The following is a 20,386-nucleotide window of genomic DNA, read 5'->3' as shown; positions in this document are numbered from 1 at the left end:
AACCTTGAACTCCTGGGCTTAAGCCATTCTCTTGCCTCGACCTCCCGAGTAGCTGGGACTACAGCTACTTGCCCACCACCATGCCCCACCAATTTTTTCATACTTTTCTGTAGAGACAGGGTCTCACCATGTTGCTCAGGCTGGTCTTAAACTCCTGGCCTCAAGAGATCCTCCTGCCTTGGCTTCCCAAGGCGCTAAGATTACAGGCGTGAGCTGACACACCCAGCCTACAACTGCGTTTTATGTATCTCACTTTGTGTAGATATGGCCACAAAGTAGTAAAAAATCGGGTCTGTCATAAAGCTGCGATGTGGTGCTAACTCCATGCCATCGAGTCTATGTGATGAAAGGATTTTGAATTGGAAGGGTGCTTCTATATCCTCTGGTTGATAGAACCCCACCTGTGCCGATGAGGTCCCCAGGTTTGATGCCATCCTAAACATCTTCACTCGGCAGTGGTGTTGGGAGGAGACTGTGGCCTCCGGTTTCCCGTCCAGCCTTTCCCAGCTGCTTCCTCTGCTTGTTTCTTGTGGAGATAAAGCCGGTGAAAAATGAGGGCAAAGTTCACAGTCCTGCAGTCACTGCCACAGTGGAAACAGTAAACACACACATTTACACAGGCAAAAAGCAGCAAACAGTGCTGGTGAGTGGCCGAAGTCCACATGGCCATCCAGGCATTGCATGCTGAGTGCTTTCTATGCACCAAGCACTGGCTGCAGCTTGCTCCTGTCCTCAAGGGATGGGGCACAGACATGGCTAATCACGCCAGCAATTATTGATGGTCCTTACAGATGCTCTGAAAGAAGCCAAGGGGGATGATGGGGGAAGAGCTGGCTCGGCTCTAGTGCAAAGTGCACCTTCAAATCACCTGGGGAGCTTTTTAACACCCCAACTCCTAGTCATGGAATCTCTTGGGGGTGAGCCCTGGGCACCAGTGTTTTTTTTTTTTAACTGCTGGTCACCAGACGGTTCCAATGTGAGAACCATTGCTGTGGAACCAAGTTTGAGAACCATTGCTGTAGAGAAGTGTTGTCATTTAGAACCTTTACCTGTCCCAGTGAATGCTGTAACTGACTGCATTTTCTCGCTTGTAAGATATCACCAGGTGTAAGACAGAGCCAGAACTTAATCATCACTTTCCAGGAAAAATAAATACTGCCCATGTTGTATGTGACATGCACCCTTCTCCCCACAAACATGAAAATATGAAACAGTACATCCAAGATCAAGAAAACGCAATATTTGAAAAAAGATTAATAATACATACTTTTCAAATGTAGTCTTAGAGGCAGAGTTAATACTTGAATAACAAATCACACTTCAGCATGACCTGAAAAGCTGAGCTGACCCAACCCAGTGGAATCAAATGATCAGGCAGCTGTGGAGGCCAAGCAGCAAAGCCACGGAGCACGGTGCACAGGCAGCAAGGTCTGGAGTCTGGCCAACTGAGTTAGAATGATTTTGTGCTATAATAATGGTATCTAATGTTTTCAGAGGGCATACTGTGAACCAAGCACTTAATAAGTGCTATATATGTATGTATTTTGAACATATATACATTTATATACTGTATATGTAAACACACATGCACATCCACAAATATGTGGAACTTGATATGGCTTGGCTGTGTCCCCACCCAAATCTTATCTTGAATTGTAGCTCACATAATTCCCATGTGCTGTGGGAGGGACCCGGTGGGAGGTAATTGAATCATGGAGGTGGGTCTTCCCTGTGCTGTTCTCGTGACAGTTAATAAATCTCACGAGATCTGATGGTTTTATAAGGAGGAGTTCCCCTACACAAGATCTCTCTTTTTGCTGGCCACCATGTAAGACGTGCCTTTGTTCTTCCCTTGCCTTCCACCATGATTGTGAGGCCTCCCCAGCCATGTGGAGCTGGGAGTTCATTAAACCTCCTTTTCTTTATAAATTACCCAATCTCAGGTATGTCTTTACCAGCAGCACGAAAACGGACTAATACATGACTCTTTTAATTTCCCAGCCCACGTACAAAGGCATAAACCCAGCTTGGAGAGTGAGCAGGTTGCTGAAGATTACACAGTATGCTTTGAATTCAGGCAGTCTGACTCCATAGCCTGCCCTGCCATCATTAAAAAGCACTGATGAATACAAAGGCAGGACTCAGCTTTCTTTAATGCCAGTATGAGGTTCTAGCGCTCTGTAGTGAGCCGCAGCCCTGGGAATGTCACACAGACCCAATACGTAAGGTTCCCAGGGAAACATCTACAAGTGAATGCATGCCATGCGAGGCCCACCCCCCGAAGCTCAGCACGGGCCACGCTTAGATCTCCTTTTACTTTACTAGCCTTAGGCCCACCCCCAGGGTCTGGCCATGTTGATAAAGATTCTGACACCACTTCTTGGATGACAGGGAGAGGGCATTTCTGAGGTTTCGCTTGGAGAAGTTAGAGAAGGGGTATACAGGAAACCTCAGAAATGTTTCCAAATATTCCCAAAGTTACACACAAAAGAAGGAAGACATCTTTTCCATGGTGGCCTTGTGGGCAGAGATAGCAAGAACCAAGGAATAGAAATTGTAGGGAAATTTCACCTTCATACAAAAAGGAACTTTTCCCCAATTGCAGTTGCCTTCAAATAGATAACTAACTGAGTGGCAGGAAATCTCTCTTAAACCTGAAATCTGCTAAATCCAGACACGGTCAAGCAAACGCTTGATGAGAAACCCAGGAATGTCTTAGGGGAATTCCAGGGAAGGAGGCCAACTGGGTCCTTTTCCAGCATGTCCTCATCTCTGGAAGTTTTTTTGATCAAAGTTGTAAGCAGAATGAGGACAGGGACCATGGCTATTATAACATATGCATCCCTATCCACCCAGAGCTCAACAAACCACCCTTAAGTGAGCAAATAAATGGAAAACACCCTTTCTATAGGCAGGAGAATGTAGGGCAAGGACATAGCTGCTGGATCCAGGCTGCCCTGGACTTGAATTTATCTCTACCAACCACTAGATCTGAGGCCTTGATCCAGCTCCCACACCTTCTGTCCCTTTTTCCTACTGTACAATGGGTCCAATGATACTACCCACCTTATCGGGGTTAAATGAAATGTTCTTTTTCTTTTTCTTTTTGAGACAGAGCCTCGCTCTGTCGCCCAGGCTGGATTGCAGTGGTGCAATCTCAGCTTACTACAACCTCCGCCTCCCAGGTTCAAGCGATTCTCATGCCTTAGCCTCCTAAGTAGCTGGGACTACTGGCGTGTGCCACCACACCTGGCTAATTTTTTGTATTTTTAGTAGAGCCGGAGTTTCAATGTGTTAACCAGGATGGTCTTGATCTCCTGACCTGGTGATCCGCCTGCCTCAGCCTCCCAAAGTACTGGGATTATAGGCGTGAACCACCACGCCCGGCCTAAATGAAATATTCTAAGTAAAATCCTTAGGACAGAGCTGGGAGAAAAATGTAGTGTTCAGGGACTATTAGCCCTTTTTTTGTTGTTGTTTAGTTTTGCAAATGTCTTCTTCCTCATCCATCTCCCCAGAGCCCTCAGACCGCGCCCTCGTGGAGGGCAAGCCCTCTGTGTTACGCACCTTCGTTTCTGCAGTCTCAATAGCTGCAAGGTGTTTCATGGGGGTTTCCTGAGTGCACACATGAGTAAAGGAGGGACAGATGGATAAGAAGAAGACTGCCCTGCTATTTTCCAACTCAGTTGGAATCTGTCTCTGGGATTCTTGGATTTTTTTTTTCTGCTGAAAAGTCTGAAACAATTCCGATTTATCTAGTTTTATTGTTCATTTTGTTCTCCTACCCTGTAATGTGGGCGGGAGGGACAGTCACTGTAATGGGACTCCACCACCAGGGATCAAGGTCTTCAATACTGAAGGCTGTCATCAAAGCATGTCATCACGCCTAGGGGACTGCTAGCCAGACTCTCCTATGAATGTAATGGTTAATTTTCAATAATTGGTTATTCACTGATTAACGAGTCTTAATTAGCTTCCTCTCTGGTTTACCTTGGACCCTGACCTCCCAAAGTAGGGTAGTGTCAGGTACATGTCACTGTCGAACAGCAACCATGGAACAGTCTTCTGTTTAGATCCTAAGTGCTCTGAGCTCTCAGCCAGGGAAGTTGGTGATTCTGTTTAGTGAGACTGTTTTTCTTTGTTTCTCTTGAAGTAGAGATGCAGTGTGAAAACTTTATTCGCAAGGCATTTGAAGGAAGGAAAACATGAAATGTGGTGGGAGAAACTGGGTGGCCTTGCAGTCCCTCCCCACATGATAGCAATGGCAGTGCAGCTGTAGGTGGCAGCACGGCTGTAGATGGTAGTGTGACTGTAGATGGCAGCGTGACTGTAGATGGCAGCGTGAATGTAGATGTTAGCACCACTGTAGATGGCAGTGCAGCTGTAAATGGCAGTGCGACTGTAGGTGGTAGTGTGGCTATAGATGGCAGTGAGACTGAAGATGGCAGTGCGACTGTAGATGGCAGTGTGACTGTAGATGGCAGTATGGCTGTAGATGGCAGTGAGACTGAAGATGGCAGTGAGACTGAAGATGGCAATGTGGCTGTAGATGGCAGTGAGACTGAAGATGGCAGTGCAGCTGTAGATGGCAGTGCGGCTGTAGATGGCAGTGCGGCTGTAGATGGCAGTGCAGCTGTAAATGGCAGTGTGGCCATAGATGGCAGTGCAGCTGTAGATGGTAGTGTGACTGAAGATGATAGTATGACTGTAGATTGTAGTGTGACTGTAGTGCCTCAGGTCTGAGCACCTAACATTTCCACACTAAACAAGAGGGTTGGCTGCATGAGACTGCAGAATAGAAGTGGAATGGAAAGCTTTTATTTAATCTGGCCAGCCTGCCCTGTATCCATAAGTTTACGTTGACATGAACTGGGACTTCCAAGCAGGCCCAATTGCCATGAACCTTAGCAGCTGGGTTTCCTACTGATTTGAACAGCAACTTGGATTTTGTCATTATTTAATTCAAAAGAACAGGAGTGAATTGGGTGGGTCACATTAGCACTCTATGTTCTGATGCAGCCTGTCCTGGAGAAACCATCAGTCTGTAACTCCCTCAACACGACTCTGTGATTCAGCGTTGATTGGGTCACTGGGACCAAGGGTCACTGATTCCTTTTGTAGTCTGTGATTTTTAGACAGAATGCCTGCTGTACTCTTAGCCTCCTTAAATGTTTAGTAAGATCTCTGTCTAATGCCCTCCTTATACTAAACCTGGGTTTTCAGTTCCTTCCAGGTCTCTGGAAAACTGAAGATTCATGTGTGCTTTCAGAAAAGAGGTTCCAAGGAAAAGAGCAGCCATTTAGTTTTCACAAGTCTGAGCAATGAGCGATTTGGAGCTTCCATCCTTGGCTGACATCGTGAACACCAATGCTGCTGGCCTCAATCGCAAAAGGGCGGGACTTTGTGCTTAGCCTTCCTGGGGAAGGGCCTGTCCCTGGGTCACGCCCCCACTGACCACAGGAGGAAGAGAAGGGATGAGGATCCTGGGGGGCCTGGCTCTGCGTCCACCCGTCTCTGTATGGGTGCCTCCTGTGTCCAGGGTGATAACCGGTCACCCGAATGTGTCCTTGGGGTCATTCCTGGCTTCTCCTGCTGCTTGATCACCACTCTGGCTGCAGGGAGCCCTGCAGGATGGAGAAGGGGAGACCTCAATCTCCCTGGGGAATGCAGGCTGAGACCACCCATGCTTCTGGAGCAGGGTTTCGTGTGGGGGAGGCCCCTCCAGGGAGGGACAGTGAGCTGACGCTCTGACATTGCTCAGGATGGAGGCCCAGGGCAGACAGCATCACCAGCTGCCGCAGGAGCCAGGTTTCCAGAGGAGCTGTGTCGCCAGCCCTGGGGGCGCCACGTTGATGTGCCTTTCGACACATTCCTGTGGAGTGTCTGAGGAAAAACAGGACACATGCATTCCTGATAAGATTGCGCCAAAAGGCCAGGGCGGGGGACCAGGCTCCCAGCCTCCCTCTGTCTCAGTTGGGGGCCAAGGGGCAGGGACAGCCAGAAGGCCCAGCCAGATGCTGCTGGCTTCCCCCAGGACTCCGCCCCACTGGCCCCTCAATTATACCTCTTCACCTGAGCCTCTCTTATGGCGTGGTTGAGTCACACATGAGAGGGTTTTGTCTGCTGGGAGGGGCTCTTCTTACGGGAGAACCGGGGCGCGAGGTGTGTGGTGTGGCTCTCAGGGATGTGTCTGGACTCTGTCACGTCTGAGTGTCCCCAGGGCCAGAGTGCTGGGGGCAGGAGCCTGTGGTTTATCAAGCACCTTCTGCCAGCTGAGGCCGTGACTTTTTGTCCCTCCCTGGAGAAGGCTTCAAGGTCAGCCTCTTCTTCCTTTGGTTCCGAGCTTGCCGTGTCTCCTCCTCATTCCCCACGTCTACATGAAAGGGCAGTGTTCACAGGTGGGTTGGTCTGAGATTGAAATCGCAAGGCCGGGATTTTCTGTCTGGGCAGCCCCCTCGAGTCAGCCTCAGAGGAGCCCAGACCTCCTGGATGGCTTTCGGCGAGCCTCCCCGTGGGCACAGCACTCGCCACCGGATGCTGTATGGACTCAGCTTCCACACTGAGACGGATACGGCCTGGTCCTTGCACTACCAGGGGCAAGGAGGAACGCTATGCCTGGTGGGGGTGAGCACCCCATCTCATGACAAAGCAGTTCTCCAGGGTCTGCCCCACTTTTCTGTAAACCTGGGGGTCCAGCCCAGTGCATTGGCTGGAAGGAGAGGAGACGCCTCCTATCCCAGCTCACGGTGCTCTGCCGACCCCATGGCCCGCCCCAACCCTGGTGCTCTGGGGGGCCCCAATGCCATAGATGCACTTCATGGGGAGCAACTGGGGCTGTTCCCGAGGACCAAGACGGGCAGAGACCCTGAAGATGTCCATGGATTGACCCCTGCTCTCTGTGGGCCCTGCCTGGCTGGCTTCCCCTCCTCACACTCTCCACAGTTCTCATGCAATGCAGCGCCTCTAAAAATGCTGTTCTGAAAATGTGCGCTTTGGGGAAGAACAGCTTCCTCCTCTCCAACCAAGTTTGGGTCCCTTCTACCCTTCAGTGGCTGTAGGCAGTCGCTGAGGGCCCTGGATGCGGTGGGCCGGGGCAGGGAGGGGCGCTGTGGGCTCTGGTTGCTCAGGGCTCTGGGCAGACACACACCTGGTGTGTTTGGAAATGCACCTGGGTGTGTGCTGACCTCTGTGTGGAGGAACCACGGGTCTGTTCATCCCCCACTGGCTGCACCCCTGGGAGGCTGCAGCGTGCACTATTCCACCCCTACGCTGCAGTTATTCTTGTATCTGCCTTGTCACTGGCCTTGCTGCCCATGACTCCCTCAGGTCAGCCCACGTCTCTGTCAAACTTTCATCCTCCACAATTCTGTGCAGCCTGTAAATGCTTAAAAAGTATTGTAGAACAGGTGAGTCACATTACAGAAAGGAAGCAACCTGGAAAAGCACAGACATTCCTTCCCCTTCTGCACCGTTAGAGTAAGGGAGGGGCACGAGGGGGTGGGACCTGCACAAGGGGCAGCTGATGGAAATCGAGTCTTTGGGAAAAGCCCTGGCTCTGAAATGGCAAAGACCACGTGCCTGGGAAAAAAACAAACGTGTCTTATCCAGAGACGGCCGCCCTGCCCCAAAGGCTGTCACGCTGCCGTTCAGTTATCTATTCTGCAGCGATAGAACTGGCTTGACCTAAAAATTCAGTGACGGAAAAATGTCATCTAATGCTGCTTAGTGCAGTCAGCGGTCAGCGGATGAGGGCAGAAGGCCACTGGTCTTTGACAGAACATGCGGATGGCAAAATAACAAAACAGGGTTCAGGCTGCACTGTCAGCAGCAGAGACAAATAATTCTTCCAAAATAAACAAGCGAGCTCCCAGCAGAGGCCTGTGAAGTCTCCCGGTCTGCCCAAACCACACACATGTGGCCCGCAGAGGAGCCTGCAGAGGCCCACGGGGCACTCAAGTGGCCGAGTGCGAGACCCAGGCCACCGGCTGTCCTCCCTGTCAGAACAAAAGACTCATGGAAAAGACCAGGAGGACACAGCGCGGCGAACCGAATGCCACCGGCATTTCCTGGATCTTTTGTGCCATAGTCTAAGCATTTAGAGGAAGCACCGCGAGTTTGCTGCCCTGGAAGCCGATGTGCTCCCCAAACACAAGATGCAGGACTGGAGGCCTTGCCCCGCAGCTCGAGAGGCCGTTTTGGGACACATCAAGGAAGGCAGCCTTAAGCGACACAGGACCTGGCTGACTTACGCACCCGTTGTCTAAAGATGGGGTGCTGGCTGGTGAACTCGAGCGACTCACGGCAGACCTGGAGTGACAGTCATGGGTCTGTACCTGTGTGGAGTCCTCCAGGACTGGGCTTGCAGAGACTGAGCTGGACTGCATTGTACATTGGCTGGAAGGAGAGGAGCCACTGAGAGTCCCAGCTTACTGCACTCTGCCCACCCCACTGCCCACCCCAACCCTGGCGCTCCAGGGGGGCCCAATGCCGCAGACACACTTCAGGGGGACAATTGGGGCTGTTCCCAAGGACCAGGAGGGACAAATGCCCCAAAGAGGTCCATGGTTTGACCCCTGCTGTCTGTGGGCCCTGCCTGGCTGGCCTCCCCTTCTCACACTCTCCACAGTCCTCATGCAACGCGGCACGTCTAAAAACGCTGTCCTGAAAACGTGCAGTCTGGGGAAGAACAGCTTCCTCCTCTCTGAGTGGAGCGGGCTGGCCCCATGAGGCGTGATTTTCATTGTAAAATGTGCTTCACGTTAACACTGGGGCCCTTGTCGCCATTTTTAATTGTGCAGTTTGGAAGCATTAAGTGTGCTCATCGTCACCACTTTCCACCCACAGAGCTTCTTCCTCTTCCCAAACGGAAACTCTGTCCTCGGTAAACACTCCCTCCCCTCCCGCAGCCCCTGGCACTGCCTTCTCCTTCCTGTCTCCATGAACCTGACAACTCTTTGGACCCACATAAGTGGAGTTGGGCAGGATTTGTCCTCTGTATCTGGCTCGTGTCACTCAGCGGCCCTGAAGCCTCGTCCACGCCGCAGCCTGTCCCAGAATCTCCCTCCCTCTAACACTGATTAATATCCCGCTGCACAAAAAACAAAAAACAGGATGATAGTTTGATACCCGAAATCCACTTGAAAATTGGTAAGAAAATGGGTCTGTCCATGTTTTCTTTCTTTTTCCCCACCGTCTCTCCCGACCCCGTGTTGTGTCCTAGTGCAGAGTGAGCACAAAACCACCAGCTTGTGGAAATGAAACTTCGTATTTCCAGTGTCAGAGGGGAAGGGTCTTCTGGGGAGGTCCTGAGCCTCCTGCTGCGTCGAAGGTCTTCCAGTGTCAGACCCCCAGCAGGTGCTCACCCGGACAAGCGCGTCCCCACCTCCGAAAGAGGCAGGGTCAGGAGGGGCCCCGAGTCCTGTAGTTCAATCAATCCTGACGCTGTCCAGCTGGAACGAGTGCCAGACCCACAGGTTGAGGGCTAAGTCCCGCGAGAAGGCCCCACTTCAGGTGCCAATCGCAAGCCCCTGTGTTTCTGACCGGCTGGCTCTATGTACATCAGGGTTCCCAGACCCTCTCCTTGGGTTTGGTTAATTCGCTAGCTCGTCTCACAGAACTCAGAGAAATGCTTGACTTATGTTTACCCCTTTATTGCAAAGTGCACAGACGAACGGATCAATGAAGAGATGTGTAGGTGAGGGCTGGGGGAGGGGTGAAGCTTCCCTGCCCGCCGCAGGCGCCACCCTCCACGAGGCCAGCTACCCTGAGGCTCCTCTATCCCAGTCTTCTTGGGTTTTTATGGAAGCTTCGTTACAGAGACGTGATTGATGACATCATTGGCCGTGGGTGACCAACTCAACTTCGGCCCCACCCCTCCTGGAGATCGGGGTGGGCCTGGACATTCCCAGTGGTCATAAGGGGAGAATGACATGCAGGTACATAGGCGACACACGGTGGGTGCCACCTGTACTTCAAATGCATCTACTTGTTTTATCCTCACCACAGCCTCGAGAGGGAGGGCATTATTATTATTATGTCCATTTTACAGCTGAGGCACAGAGAGGTTAAGTCAGTTGCCCAATGTCACACAGCCAATGAGAAATTCTTTAAATTACAGGCCCGGGGGTGGTGACCAGGTGAGCAGAGCAGAGGATCCAGGACGGTGGCCAGAGGCAGGAGCAGAGCTGGGGAGCAGGCTTCAAGCTCAAGCTTCCAGCACCTCTGTACATGAGCACATGTTATGTATGTGTGTGCGTGTGTGTAATTGTGAGCACACACATGTGTTTGCATATTCGTGTGTGTGTGCACACTACCCCTTTAAATTCCAGGAGCTGAACCGTGGTGGCTTGGGGGATGGGGATCAGCAGTGGAGGAGGAATCCAACCTATGTGTTGTACGTTTTGAAGGAAACCAAGCTTGCAAGATTCAAGTGAAACAAGTAAGTCCTTTTCTCCTCAAATCCGCGTGCTCAGTGTCAGCTGGGCTTTGGAAAAACTTCAGAGAAGAATTTAAGCTGAAACTTCCACAGTTCCCAAGGTTCCCAATCACTCATGTTTGTGTGGGAGGCTATTCATTCTCTGAAGGAGAAGTGATTGAAGAGACTCATGGAGGGCCAGGTTGAGGAGCCCATCACCAGGCTCCCACGCAGAGGCCAGCGCGGCACTTCCCACAAACACGGGCAGGAAACGTGGGCTCCCGAGGGCTCTGCACGCAGGTCAGAGGGCGTGGGGGAGGAGGGGCCTTGGGATAATTAAGGCCTTTTCCTGAAGCAGCTGCAGGCAAGTGTTTGCATAAATTAGACAGTGATGGTGACAGCGGTAATGAGAATTACAGCAGCACGCCCTTCAGAATCTAACCGCTTCCCTTATTTTGGACAAACAAGAATATGCTGGCAAAGGCTATTTTCCCTGCCTTTCTCTACAGTGCTCACTCAGGCAGTCTGAGCTGGCCTCATCTTCTCTCCCAGAAACACACACACATGTGCACAGACATGCACACATACACATGCATGTTTATATGCACACAGAAGTATGCACAATGCATACATATAAACACAGGAAGACATTTGTGCACACAAGCACGCAATACCCACATGCATGTGCACACACATGCGAATATGCAAACACACATATGCTCACAAGTACACACATATGCATGCACAAACATGTACACAACATGTGCACACACACAGAGGTGCTGGAAGCGTGAGCTTGAAACCTACTCCCCAGCTCTGCTCCTGCCTCTGGCCGCCGTCCTGGATTCTCTGCTCTGCTCACGTGGTCACCTCCCCCTGGGCCTGTTCCCCAGTTTCTGTCTGGGCTTCTCTTCTTAACACAGACTCTAGAATCATTCTGCACCCTGAGAGCAAGTTGCACCTGACTCCATGTCAGTGGCCATTTCCCAGGTTCCTGTTTGTCTGAGACATGTCTGTTTGGGCACACTGTGACCTCATGATTGTATTCACAAGAGCCTGGTGGTATCTGCGGGCCACATCATCCCTGTCTGAAAGGCAGGGCTAGATTCCTAGAGACGTCTTCTCTGTAACGTTGCGGTAGGCATGGCTCTAGAATCCAGGCGCATGGACTGTCCCCTCCCGAGACTGGAAAGGGGTCCCATGGCAACAGGTTGTACATCGTGGCAGTCCATGAAGTACCTGGCTTTAAGCTCATTCAAAAAAGGGATGGCCCCATGTAAAGGAGAGATCAGCTCACAACCTCAGTTCTCCCTGAAATGTTAGTCACTGATTCCAGGAAGGGATGGGCGGGGACCCGAGGGTGGAGAAGTATTGACTTTGTCACAGCCGCTCTTCCTTGGTTGTCACCAAACACTGCAAACGCCTGGCACGACTCTCCCACGGAACTGGCAGGAGTCACTGATGTATTTTACTCCAGATTTTCCACGTCAGGCAGGGCTAGGGCAATCTCTGACTGTCTTTTTATTCTCGCATCTGATGTGCTCCCGGAGACACTTAGCCCTCAGCATCCTGCACCTGCCAGCTCTAGAGATAACGTGCATTTCCTGCATTTCCACCTGAGGACACGCCAGAGGATGCAGCGGCCACAGGAGGGAGGCAGATGTTCGTCGCATCCCAGGGCAGCCTCACTTCGTGGAGCTCCAGTTCAGACCAAAGGTTCAGGCATGACTAGGAGGAGCCTCCCCGTCTGCCACATACAAGCCATCCAGGCTCAGCCTTTTATCTTCATATAGGACTCAGCTTGCTTCTCAGCTTTGCAGAGCCCCCATAACATTGCTAAGAGAGTCAGTGTCAGGATTTTGGTTTCGAGGCCAGGATTTTGGTGCAGTTGAGCCTTCATAACCTCACCAGGTTTTTTTTGTTGTTGTTCACATTTCACAACTTTAATAGAATATTTTAATTATTCTATACAAATTGAAAACAGTGCATTCAGTTACAAATGTGTTCTAAGGTTAGGCTGAGCACTCTCCACAGGCCTGGTCAGTGTGGACACGGCTGTTCCAGGCTGCTAGAGAGCGCTGTCACCCACTGCTGGTGGAAACCCCACCCACCAGCCACCAACCAGTCACTCCACACCCAGGACTTTCAGACAGGATGAACGGTGGGTACAAGGCCATGGGATAAATGCAGCCCATGGGGTCTGCTATTGAGGAGGCTGCTGAGATGTGGCCCTGAGGAGTGAGTGCCCAGAGTGAGGAAAAGCCTCTGGCCTCCTCAGGTGTTGTAAACACACCATCTCCATCACCACACAACACATCATCTCCAGTAACACACTCGTGGCTCTGCGCTCCGCTCCTCTGCACCCTCTGCTTGCCGTCTGTCTCCTTCCCTCAGGCAAAGGACAGGGGCTGGTCTGTCTGTCCTGTGGAGTTGCATGCCTTCCTAGGGGACTCCTGTGCCACTGTGCACAGTACACAGCCCCCACGGTGGCCCCGCAGAGCCTCAGGCACGTCCCTTCCTCTCTGGGAGATGCTGCAGGTTTCCAGAGCCTGGGAGGCCTGGGAGCCAGGGGCCGGTGTGAGCTGCTGTGTGTTGAAGGCTGTTGGAGGAGTGGCAGCCACAGAGGCCTGCACTCCATGCAGCCGGCGCCGTCCCCAGGTTCCCAAGGGCAGAGCCACTGCCGCCAGTGCCACCCAGAACCCAGGCTGGCTCACGGGGCAGCGAGCAGTGACAGCGCGGGTAAGACGGGCGGGGGCATCTCCCTGGTTACCTCTGACGCTCATCAGGGGATGGCCTGGGGTGCGCCTCGCTGGCGGGTGGCCTGAGGACTAAACAAGAATAGGAAAGTGCCCAGCCAGTGCCTGGGAGGCCCTCCTGGTGCCTCGGTTTACCCCTTCACACATCCTCACCAGCCACCTGAGATGGGCTCGGCAAAGGAGGGGCTCGCCAGGTGTGGCTCCTTCTGGTGATCAGGATCTCAGCCCCGCGAGGCCCTGCGCCAGGCAGCGGGCAGAGAGCGCGGTGAGGAGTGGGCTCTTTTCTCCAAACCGGGTGGCTTCCGGGGTCCTGACAGTGGGTGCAAGAGTCACGCGGTGGTTCTCCAGCTCCAGAGAGCGCAACGGCAAAAGCAGCCTCCCGCAGCTGCCTCCCCAGGTCCCGGCTGGGAGGTGTGAGGGGTCCCGGAAGTGGAGTGGCCAGTGGGGCCTCTGGAGCCTTGAATCTCAGGTTGAGAAGCAGCGCCATGAAGCACGTTGAAGAGCTCGAGGGTCCCGGCTGCGCGGCCCATCACCACCTGCAGGCCCTCAACGTGCTCCAGGGATCGTGACTGCGGGAAAGGTCCAGATTTGCCGTATGTTAGCTCTGTGGCCTGAACGATGCGTCCTAGAGATGAAGACGTCTCTCCTCTTCCTTCATGCCCCTGCCCTCCACGGCGTCTGCTTTTCAACTCTAAAGTTGTGTTTTCCCTGCACAAACAGGCCACCATCGTCTGGAGCTTTTCAGGTAAATGAAATAAAAAATAATGCTGGGTAATAACATTTTTGGTGAAAATTCTGAAATATGACTGGGTTACTTCTGCAGCTCACACACCAGCCTTGAGGACGAGTCCAAAAGGTGCTTTCAAAAGTGTTGGAAGCCCTGGAGCGGGGTTGGTGTGAGCAAGCGCCTGCGAGGCTGCTGAGGCCAGAGAACGCCCATTAAAGAAACACTGGAAATCTGTGGATCAACAATCACAGGAATAAGGCTTTTTCCCAAAACTTCAACCTTGTTTCTAGGCAGCCGGTGACCCTCCCAGCCTCCAGGCACGCCATGAAAAGTGAAATGTTTCTGGCTCTGAAGGACTTCCAGAGCAAGACAAGGGCCCCTTCACCCCAAGATGCTCCAAACTTAGATGGGATTAGTCCCCAGCTGATACTAGAAAATGCACTTTTAGATCAGGTGGAGAGTGTGTGGGAGGAGGTGAGGGAAGGAGGGTTGGGCGGTGGGGCAGTGCTGGTGAATGTTTAACAACTGGCTCTCCAGAAAAAAAAAGTACCTATGAGAATCTTTGTATATCTGTTATAAATCTTTCTGACAGAAAGGAGGCAAGTTACACAAGTTCCAAATAAAAAGCCACATATGACACTCACTGCACACTCTGAGCAGCCAGCCCATGCCCACAGGACATTTTGGTGGCTTTTGCCCAGCTTTCACATCTGCAGACAGTCTCTGGGTGCAATCCACCCATGGTGTGGTAATGGGGCTACTTTCAACCTGCTCACTTTTCTCCATACGTTCATTGTTAAGCTGATACGATCTCCTAAATGGTTTCTCATGTCAGCTCATACAAATGTTATTGATTAAATGAAAGCTGTCAGTTTCAGCACTACCAACTGCGATTGGCCCACTTCAGCTTTTTATGTAGTTGCAGGGGTGGGAACGGTCCTTAATTCTGCATTTTCTCACTGTGGCTGTGACTAACTAGTTTGAAACATTCCCCAGAAGTTACTAATTGGCTCTTAGGAGCTGGTGCAAGCAGGCTCCAGCACATCCTGGGGTGGGTGGCCAGGCTGGGACCAGCGCTGTTGTAGAATGCCCTTGTCAATTTAGGGTTGCCCCGTTAGAAATTGATTTCGGAATTTTCTGGACTCATTTGATCTTGGAGACAACATCACTGATGTCCAGGAGATGAGGAGCATGTTGGCTACAGTGCACATCTCAGGAAGTTGGATGGATTTAGGACATCAGAAAAAGATTGACTTCATGGTTCCCTTTCTAGTTTAACTCTTCACAATTTTTAACTGAAAGGGCCTTCTTACGATTTACAAAGAGAATGGACCTATTGGGGGCCCCTTTGACCCACTATAAATTGTTCAGCTCATTTAATAAATATTCATATTGGAACCAACCCCTCTGGCATTTGCTTTAATCTTTCTCTATTAAAAAGAATTCCACAGCACTCAGAGAAGAGAGAGGAATTTAAATATTTCTTTTTCCACACAATCCAAATTCATCTGACTAGCATGCTGTTTCACAAGTTTAGAATACGCCTGGAGCCCACATGCAGTTATTTTAAGCCCCTGCCTTCTCTTTCTTTGTAAACACCCTGTCTGGGCCCACAATTACCCACCTTCACCATAACTGGGGAAGTGTCAGGTGGCCACAGTTTACCTTGTGACTTTGTTATTATGGCATCAGTCAGTTTTGAAATCTGATTCATCTGGAATACACAGACGTTTGTCACCTTGCTTTCCATTAATAGATGAACAAAGTTTCCAATGAATTAATGAAATGAGAAATAGAAATTCGATATAAGTATTATTTTATGTATATTACTTATATATTATGTTATATGGTTTTATATATAAATATATATGTGTGTATATGTGTGTGTATGGGCATGTGTGTACATAAGCATATATATGTGTGCATGTATATATAAATGAATATATATGTGTGTATATGAATATGTGTGTATATATATGTATGTGTGTGTATGTGTATATATATATAAGTGTACATGTGTGTATATATAAATGAGTACGTATGTGTGTGTATATAAATATATGTGTGTATGTATATGTGTGTATACATGTAAAGGAATATGTGTGTGTATATATAAATGAATATACGTGTGTATATGTGTATATAAATTAATATATATGTGTGTGCATATGTATGTATATGTGTGTATATGTATGTGTGTGTATATAAATGAATGTGTGTGTGCATATGTATGTATATGTGTATATATGTGTGTATATGTGTATTATAAATTAATATGTGTGTGTATGTATGTATATGTGTGTATATGTGTATATATATGAATATATGTGTGTGCGCATATGTATGTACACGTGTATATACGAACATATGTGTGTACATATGTATGAACATGTGTGTTTATGTGTGTGTATATAAATGAATATATATGTGTGTACATATGTGTGTATATGTATATGTGTGTGTGTATAAATGAATATATATGTGTATGTGTGCATATGTATGTGTGTATGTGTGTGTGCGTATCTACACTTCAGCTCCATTGCCAAGCTGCTCTGCCATCCTGTAAACCTCATCACACAGGAGCAAGAAGAGGAAGTGTCCTCCCAGGGCACTGAGCCCCTGCGCAGACCAGCTCCAGAGCAGTGCCTGAACACAAGGCCAAGGAGAGGAGCAAGGAGCCAGGCCATGTGTCAATCAGGATTGGGTTTGGCTGCAAGTGGTCATTGCACACACACGCACACACACTTACACACACCCCACTGTCTTAAACACAATCACAGGGCAGCAGCCTGGGACTGCATATGAGCTTCAGGGTACAGGCTCCTTTGTCTCACTGCTGAGTCAACCTCAATGGCTTCCAGCTCTCAGTGTGAAATGACAGCCCAAGCTGGGGCCCACACTCCGGCACTGCAGCCAGAAGAAGGGAGGTAGGCCCTGGGAGCCACTCTTGAGGACACTCCTGCACAGTGGTACCCCTGTATCCTTGGGGCGTGCGTTCCAGGACCCCCTGTGGACTCCTGACACAGCCATATTCCCAGAGCCACTTGCTGTCTATCAGAACACGCTTCCATGCATGTCTTCCACCCACAAACTCAATGCCTTTTTTAACTTAACTAAGCATTCACCATGCACTGCTGCTGTAGCTTTTGCCTTTTGAGATGCAACAGCAAAACCAACACAAATTTATTTTCCTTCTTTATAGTTTTACTGATAGAAGAGTCATTCCTACCATAGATCTTAGCAGCCTCAGCATACGATTCTTTCCTTTGCTTATTGAGAACTGACACCTTTTCACTTTATGGCTTCTTCTTGGCAGAACCAAATGGCCAGTCTCTCGAGACCATTACTGAGTGAACCAGGAGTGACTTGAACAATGGGAGACTTGAACTGGGAGACTCTGACAGTTGATCTGATAACCAAGGTAATTACAAAGTGACTTACGGGCAGGGAACGTCCACAGTGTGGATCCGCTGGACAAAGGGAGGACTCATCTCTGGGGAAGGAGATGAAGGACAGTGAGAGTCCTCATCACACTACTCAGAACAGTGTGCAATTTAAAACTTGTGGATTGCTGATTTCTGGAATTTTCCATTTAATATTTTGGGGCCTCAGTTAACAGGAACACTGGAAATTGAATCTGTGGTGGGGGTACTACTGTAGTTGTTAACCACACCTTCACACACCTCTGACCACACTCAGTGTCTTAGTCAATTCAAGCTGCCACAATGAAGTACTGCAGATGGGTGGCTTCAACAAGGTAAATTTATTTCTCACAATTCTGGAGCCTGGAAGCCCAAGATCCAGATGTCGGCATGGTCCGGTGAGAACCTGGTGAGAATCAGGTGATCCGTTTCTCCTGCCTGGGATTGCACATGGCGGCCTTCCTGCTGTGTCCTCACATGGCCTTTCCTCAGGAAGGTGGAGAGAGAGAGACAAGCTCCAGACTCTTCCTCTTCGATAAGGACCCTAATCACATCGTGGGGACCCACCTGCATGACCTCATCTAAACCTAGGTCCCTCCCAAAGGCCCGCCTCCAGACACCATCCCATTGCGAGTAGGGCTTGATCTTTGGAATTTAGGAAGACCCAGTTCAGTCCACAGCCCTTAGCTGCAGGGAAGGTGGGTAAGTGTGTCAGGCCATTCTCACACTGCAATAAAGAAATACCTGAGCCTGGGTAATTTATAAAGAGAAGAGGTTTAATGGGCTCACCATTCTTCAGGCTGTACAGGAAGCATGGCGGCTTCTGCTTCTGGGGAGACCTCAGGGAACTTTCAATCATGGCAGAAGGTGAAGTGGGAGCTGGCACCTCACATGGCAGAAGCAGGAGGAAGAGAGGAGCAGAGAGGTGCTACACACTTTTAAACAACCAGATCTCACGGGAACTCACTTGCTATCACCACTCAGTACCAAGGGGGAAATCCACCTCCACGATCTAATTACCTCCCACCAGGCCTCACCTCCAACACTGGGGATTACAATTTGACATGAGATTTGGGCAGGGATGCAGATCCAAACCATGTCAGCAAGCTGTCTTCTTTTCCAGGATGCCATGTGTTCAGCTACACTATGGAACCTGAGTATTAAGGAAGAAGGAAGAACGAGGCTCCACAGGTGGCCCTGGGAGCTGTAATCCTGTGAGTCTAAAATTCCACCTTCATTCCCTGCTGGCTGCAGTCCCAACTCTCCCTTTGTGGATGAATGGAGCAGCATGGTTTTTTGTTTATTTTAATTAATTAATTAATTTTAATTAAGCATTTTCCAATTTCTATGCTCCAGCCATAAGTGGAGTTGCCAAATGCCTTTCCATACATATTTTCAGTTACCAGGAGTTTTTTGTTTATTTTTATTTTTATTTTTTGTTTAAATGTGTGACTTCTAAGGGAGAAACTACTAAGCTGGATTAGGGAGACAATATTAGAGATCCTGGTATAACTATATTGATGACATGAAATTATAGATAATTAAGTTATTTGGAGGCATTACTTTCTCTATTTTCCAGTATAAATTCTGTGTCTACATCTAGCAACCATCAGTATAAACTATATTTAAAAGTAATGGCATGTCACATAATCTTTCCATATTTTAAAAACAACCATTACCAAGATGAAAATGTCACGAGAAAAAGCTTGAATCATAATTTGAAATTAAACAATTAACATAAATAAACACTTTTCCCATTGTATGGAATATTTAAAATAATCTGTCTTTGTAATCACCTGTTTTTGAATACTCTGAAATAATATACCATGAAGATATTGCCAAGGGGAATTAAAATTAACTTAATTAGGTTACATCGAAAATACCACTGACTTTACTTAGATCTTGGTATGCTATGTTCAAATGACACCTTAACTTTGCAACATATATGGTTCTGTGTGATCGCACTCATCTTTAAGAACATCAAGACTGCAATATGTTCTTTTCAGTCTTGGGCAAAAGCACTCTTTTTAGTCATTCGTTTGTGTACATGCTAAATTTTCACATTTATCTTTATTAACTAAAATTATAAACATTTCTTATTTGGGTCTAGTGAAGTTTTAGAGGGATTGCTCTGTGTGCAGAGTTATTAATGGCAGGCAGCTCGAAGGGCTGTGAAGTTGGTGGGGGGTGCAGAAAGGGGGCACAGTGACAGAAGCAGGTAGAGCTAGCGACAAAGATGGGCCTGGGAATATCTGGATTCAGGTGTGTTTGTGGAGTCAGTGAAGAAAAGACTGTGGCTGGTTGAAATTATCTGAATATATTTTTACTTGATGATGAGTGATAGAATAGTGCTTCTCTCAGTGATTGAGGGAAACATGTCTCCAAACTTTCATTTCACTTGGTGTCCCCTCCATTTAAATAGTAACATGCAAATAGCACCTCCTTACCCACCTTTCTCCTCCTTCTAGCTCAGATACCATCTCTACCTGGTAATTCAAGCTGGAAACTTCTCATTGCTCTTGTCTATGACTCTTCCCTCCAAAGTTCTTTGACAATTTATCCATCCATCCATCCATCTACCCACCTGTCCATCTGTCCACCCATCAATGTATCATCCATCCATCCATCCATTCACGCATCCATCTGTCCACCCATCAATCTATCATCCATCCATTCATCCATCTACCTGTCCATCTGTTCACCCATCAATCGATCCTTCCATCCATCCATCCATCCATCCATCCATCCATCCATCCATCCATCCACCTGTCCATCTGTCTGTCCATTCATCCATCCATCCACGCATCTATCTGTCCACTCATCAATCTACCCATCATCCATCCATCCAGCCATCCATCCATCCATCTACCTGTCCGTCTGTCCACTCATCAATCTATCCATCCATCCCATCCATCTATCCATCCACCCATCTATCCATCTACCTGTCCATCTGTCCACCCATAAATATATTCATCCATCCATCCATCCACCCATCCATCCATCCATCCATCCATCCACCCATCCATCTATCTATCCACCCACCCACTAGGCATTTTCCAGCACCCAC

The 20,386-nt window shown here is 49.1% G+C and overlaps 1 protein-coding gene across 1 annotated transcript; it reads left to right on the top strand.

Annotated features, from left to right (window-relative positions):
* Positions 1-6,489: 6,489 nt before the first annotated feature.
* On the top strand, positions 6,490-6,981 carry LOC116477010 (putative uncharacterized protein FLJ45177). Its single transcript, XM_032167576.2, has one exon. It carries the CDS (start codon positions 6,490-6,492, stop codon positions 6,979-6,981), a length of 492 nt encoding a protein of 163 aa, XP_032023467.1.
* The last annotated feature ends 13,405 nt before the right edge of the window (positions 6,982-20,386 follow it).

Source organism: Hylobates moloch, unplaced genomic scaffold (genome assembly GCF_009828535.3).
Source record: "Hylobates moloch isolate HMO894 unplaced genomic scaffold, HMol_V3 SCAFFOLD_2, whole genome shotgun sequence".
Classification (NCBI taxonomy): Eukaryota; Metazoa; Chordata; class Mammalia; order Primates; family Hylobatidae; genus Hylobates; species Hylobates moloch.
This window is presented reverse-complemented; position numbering and strand designations above follow the sequence as displayed.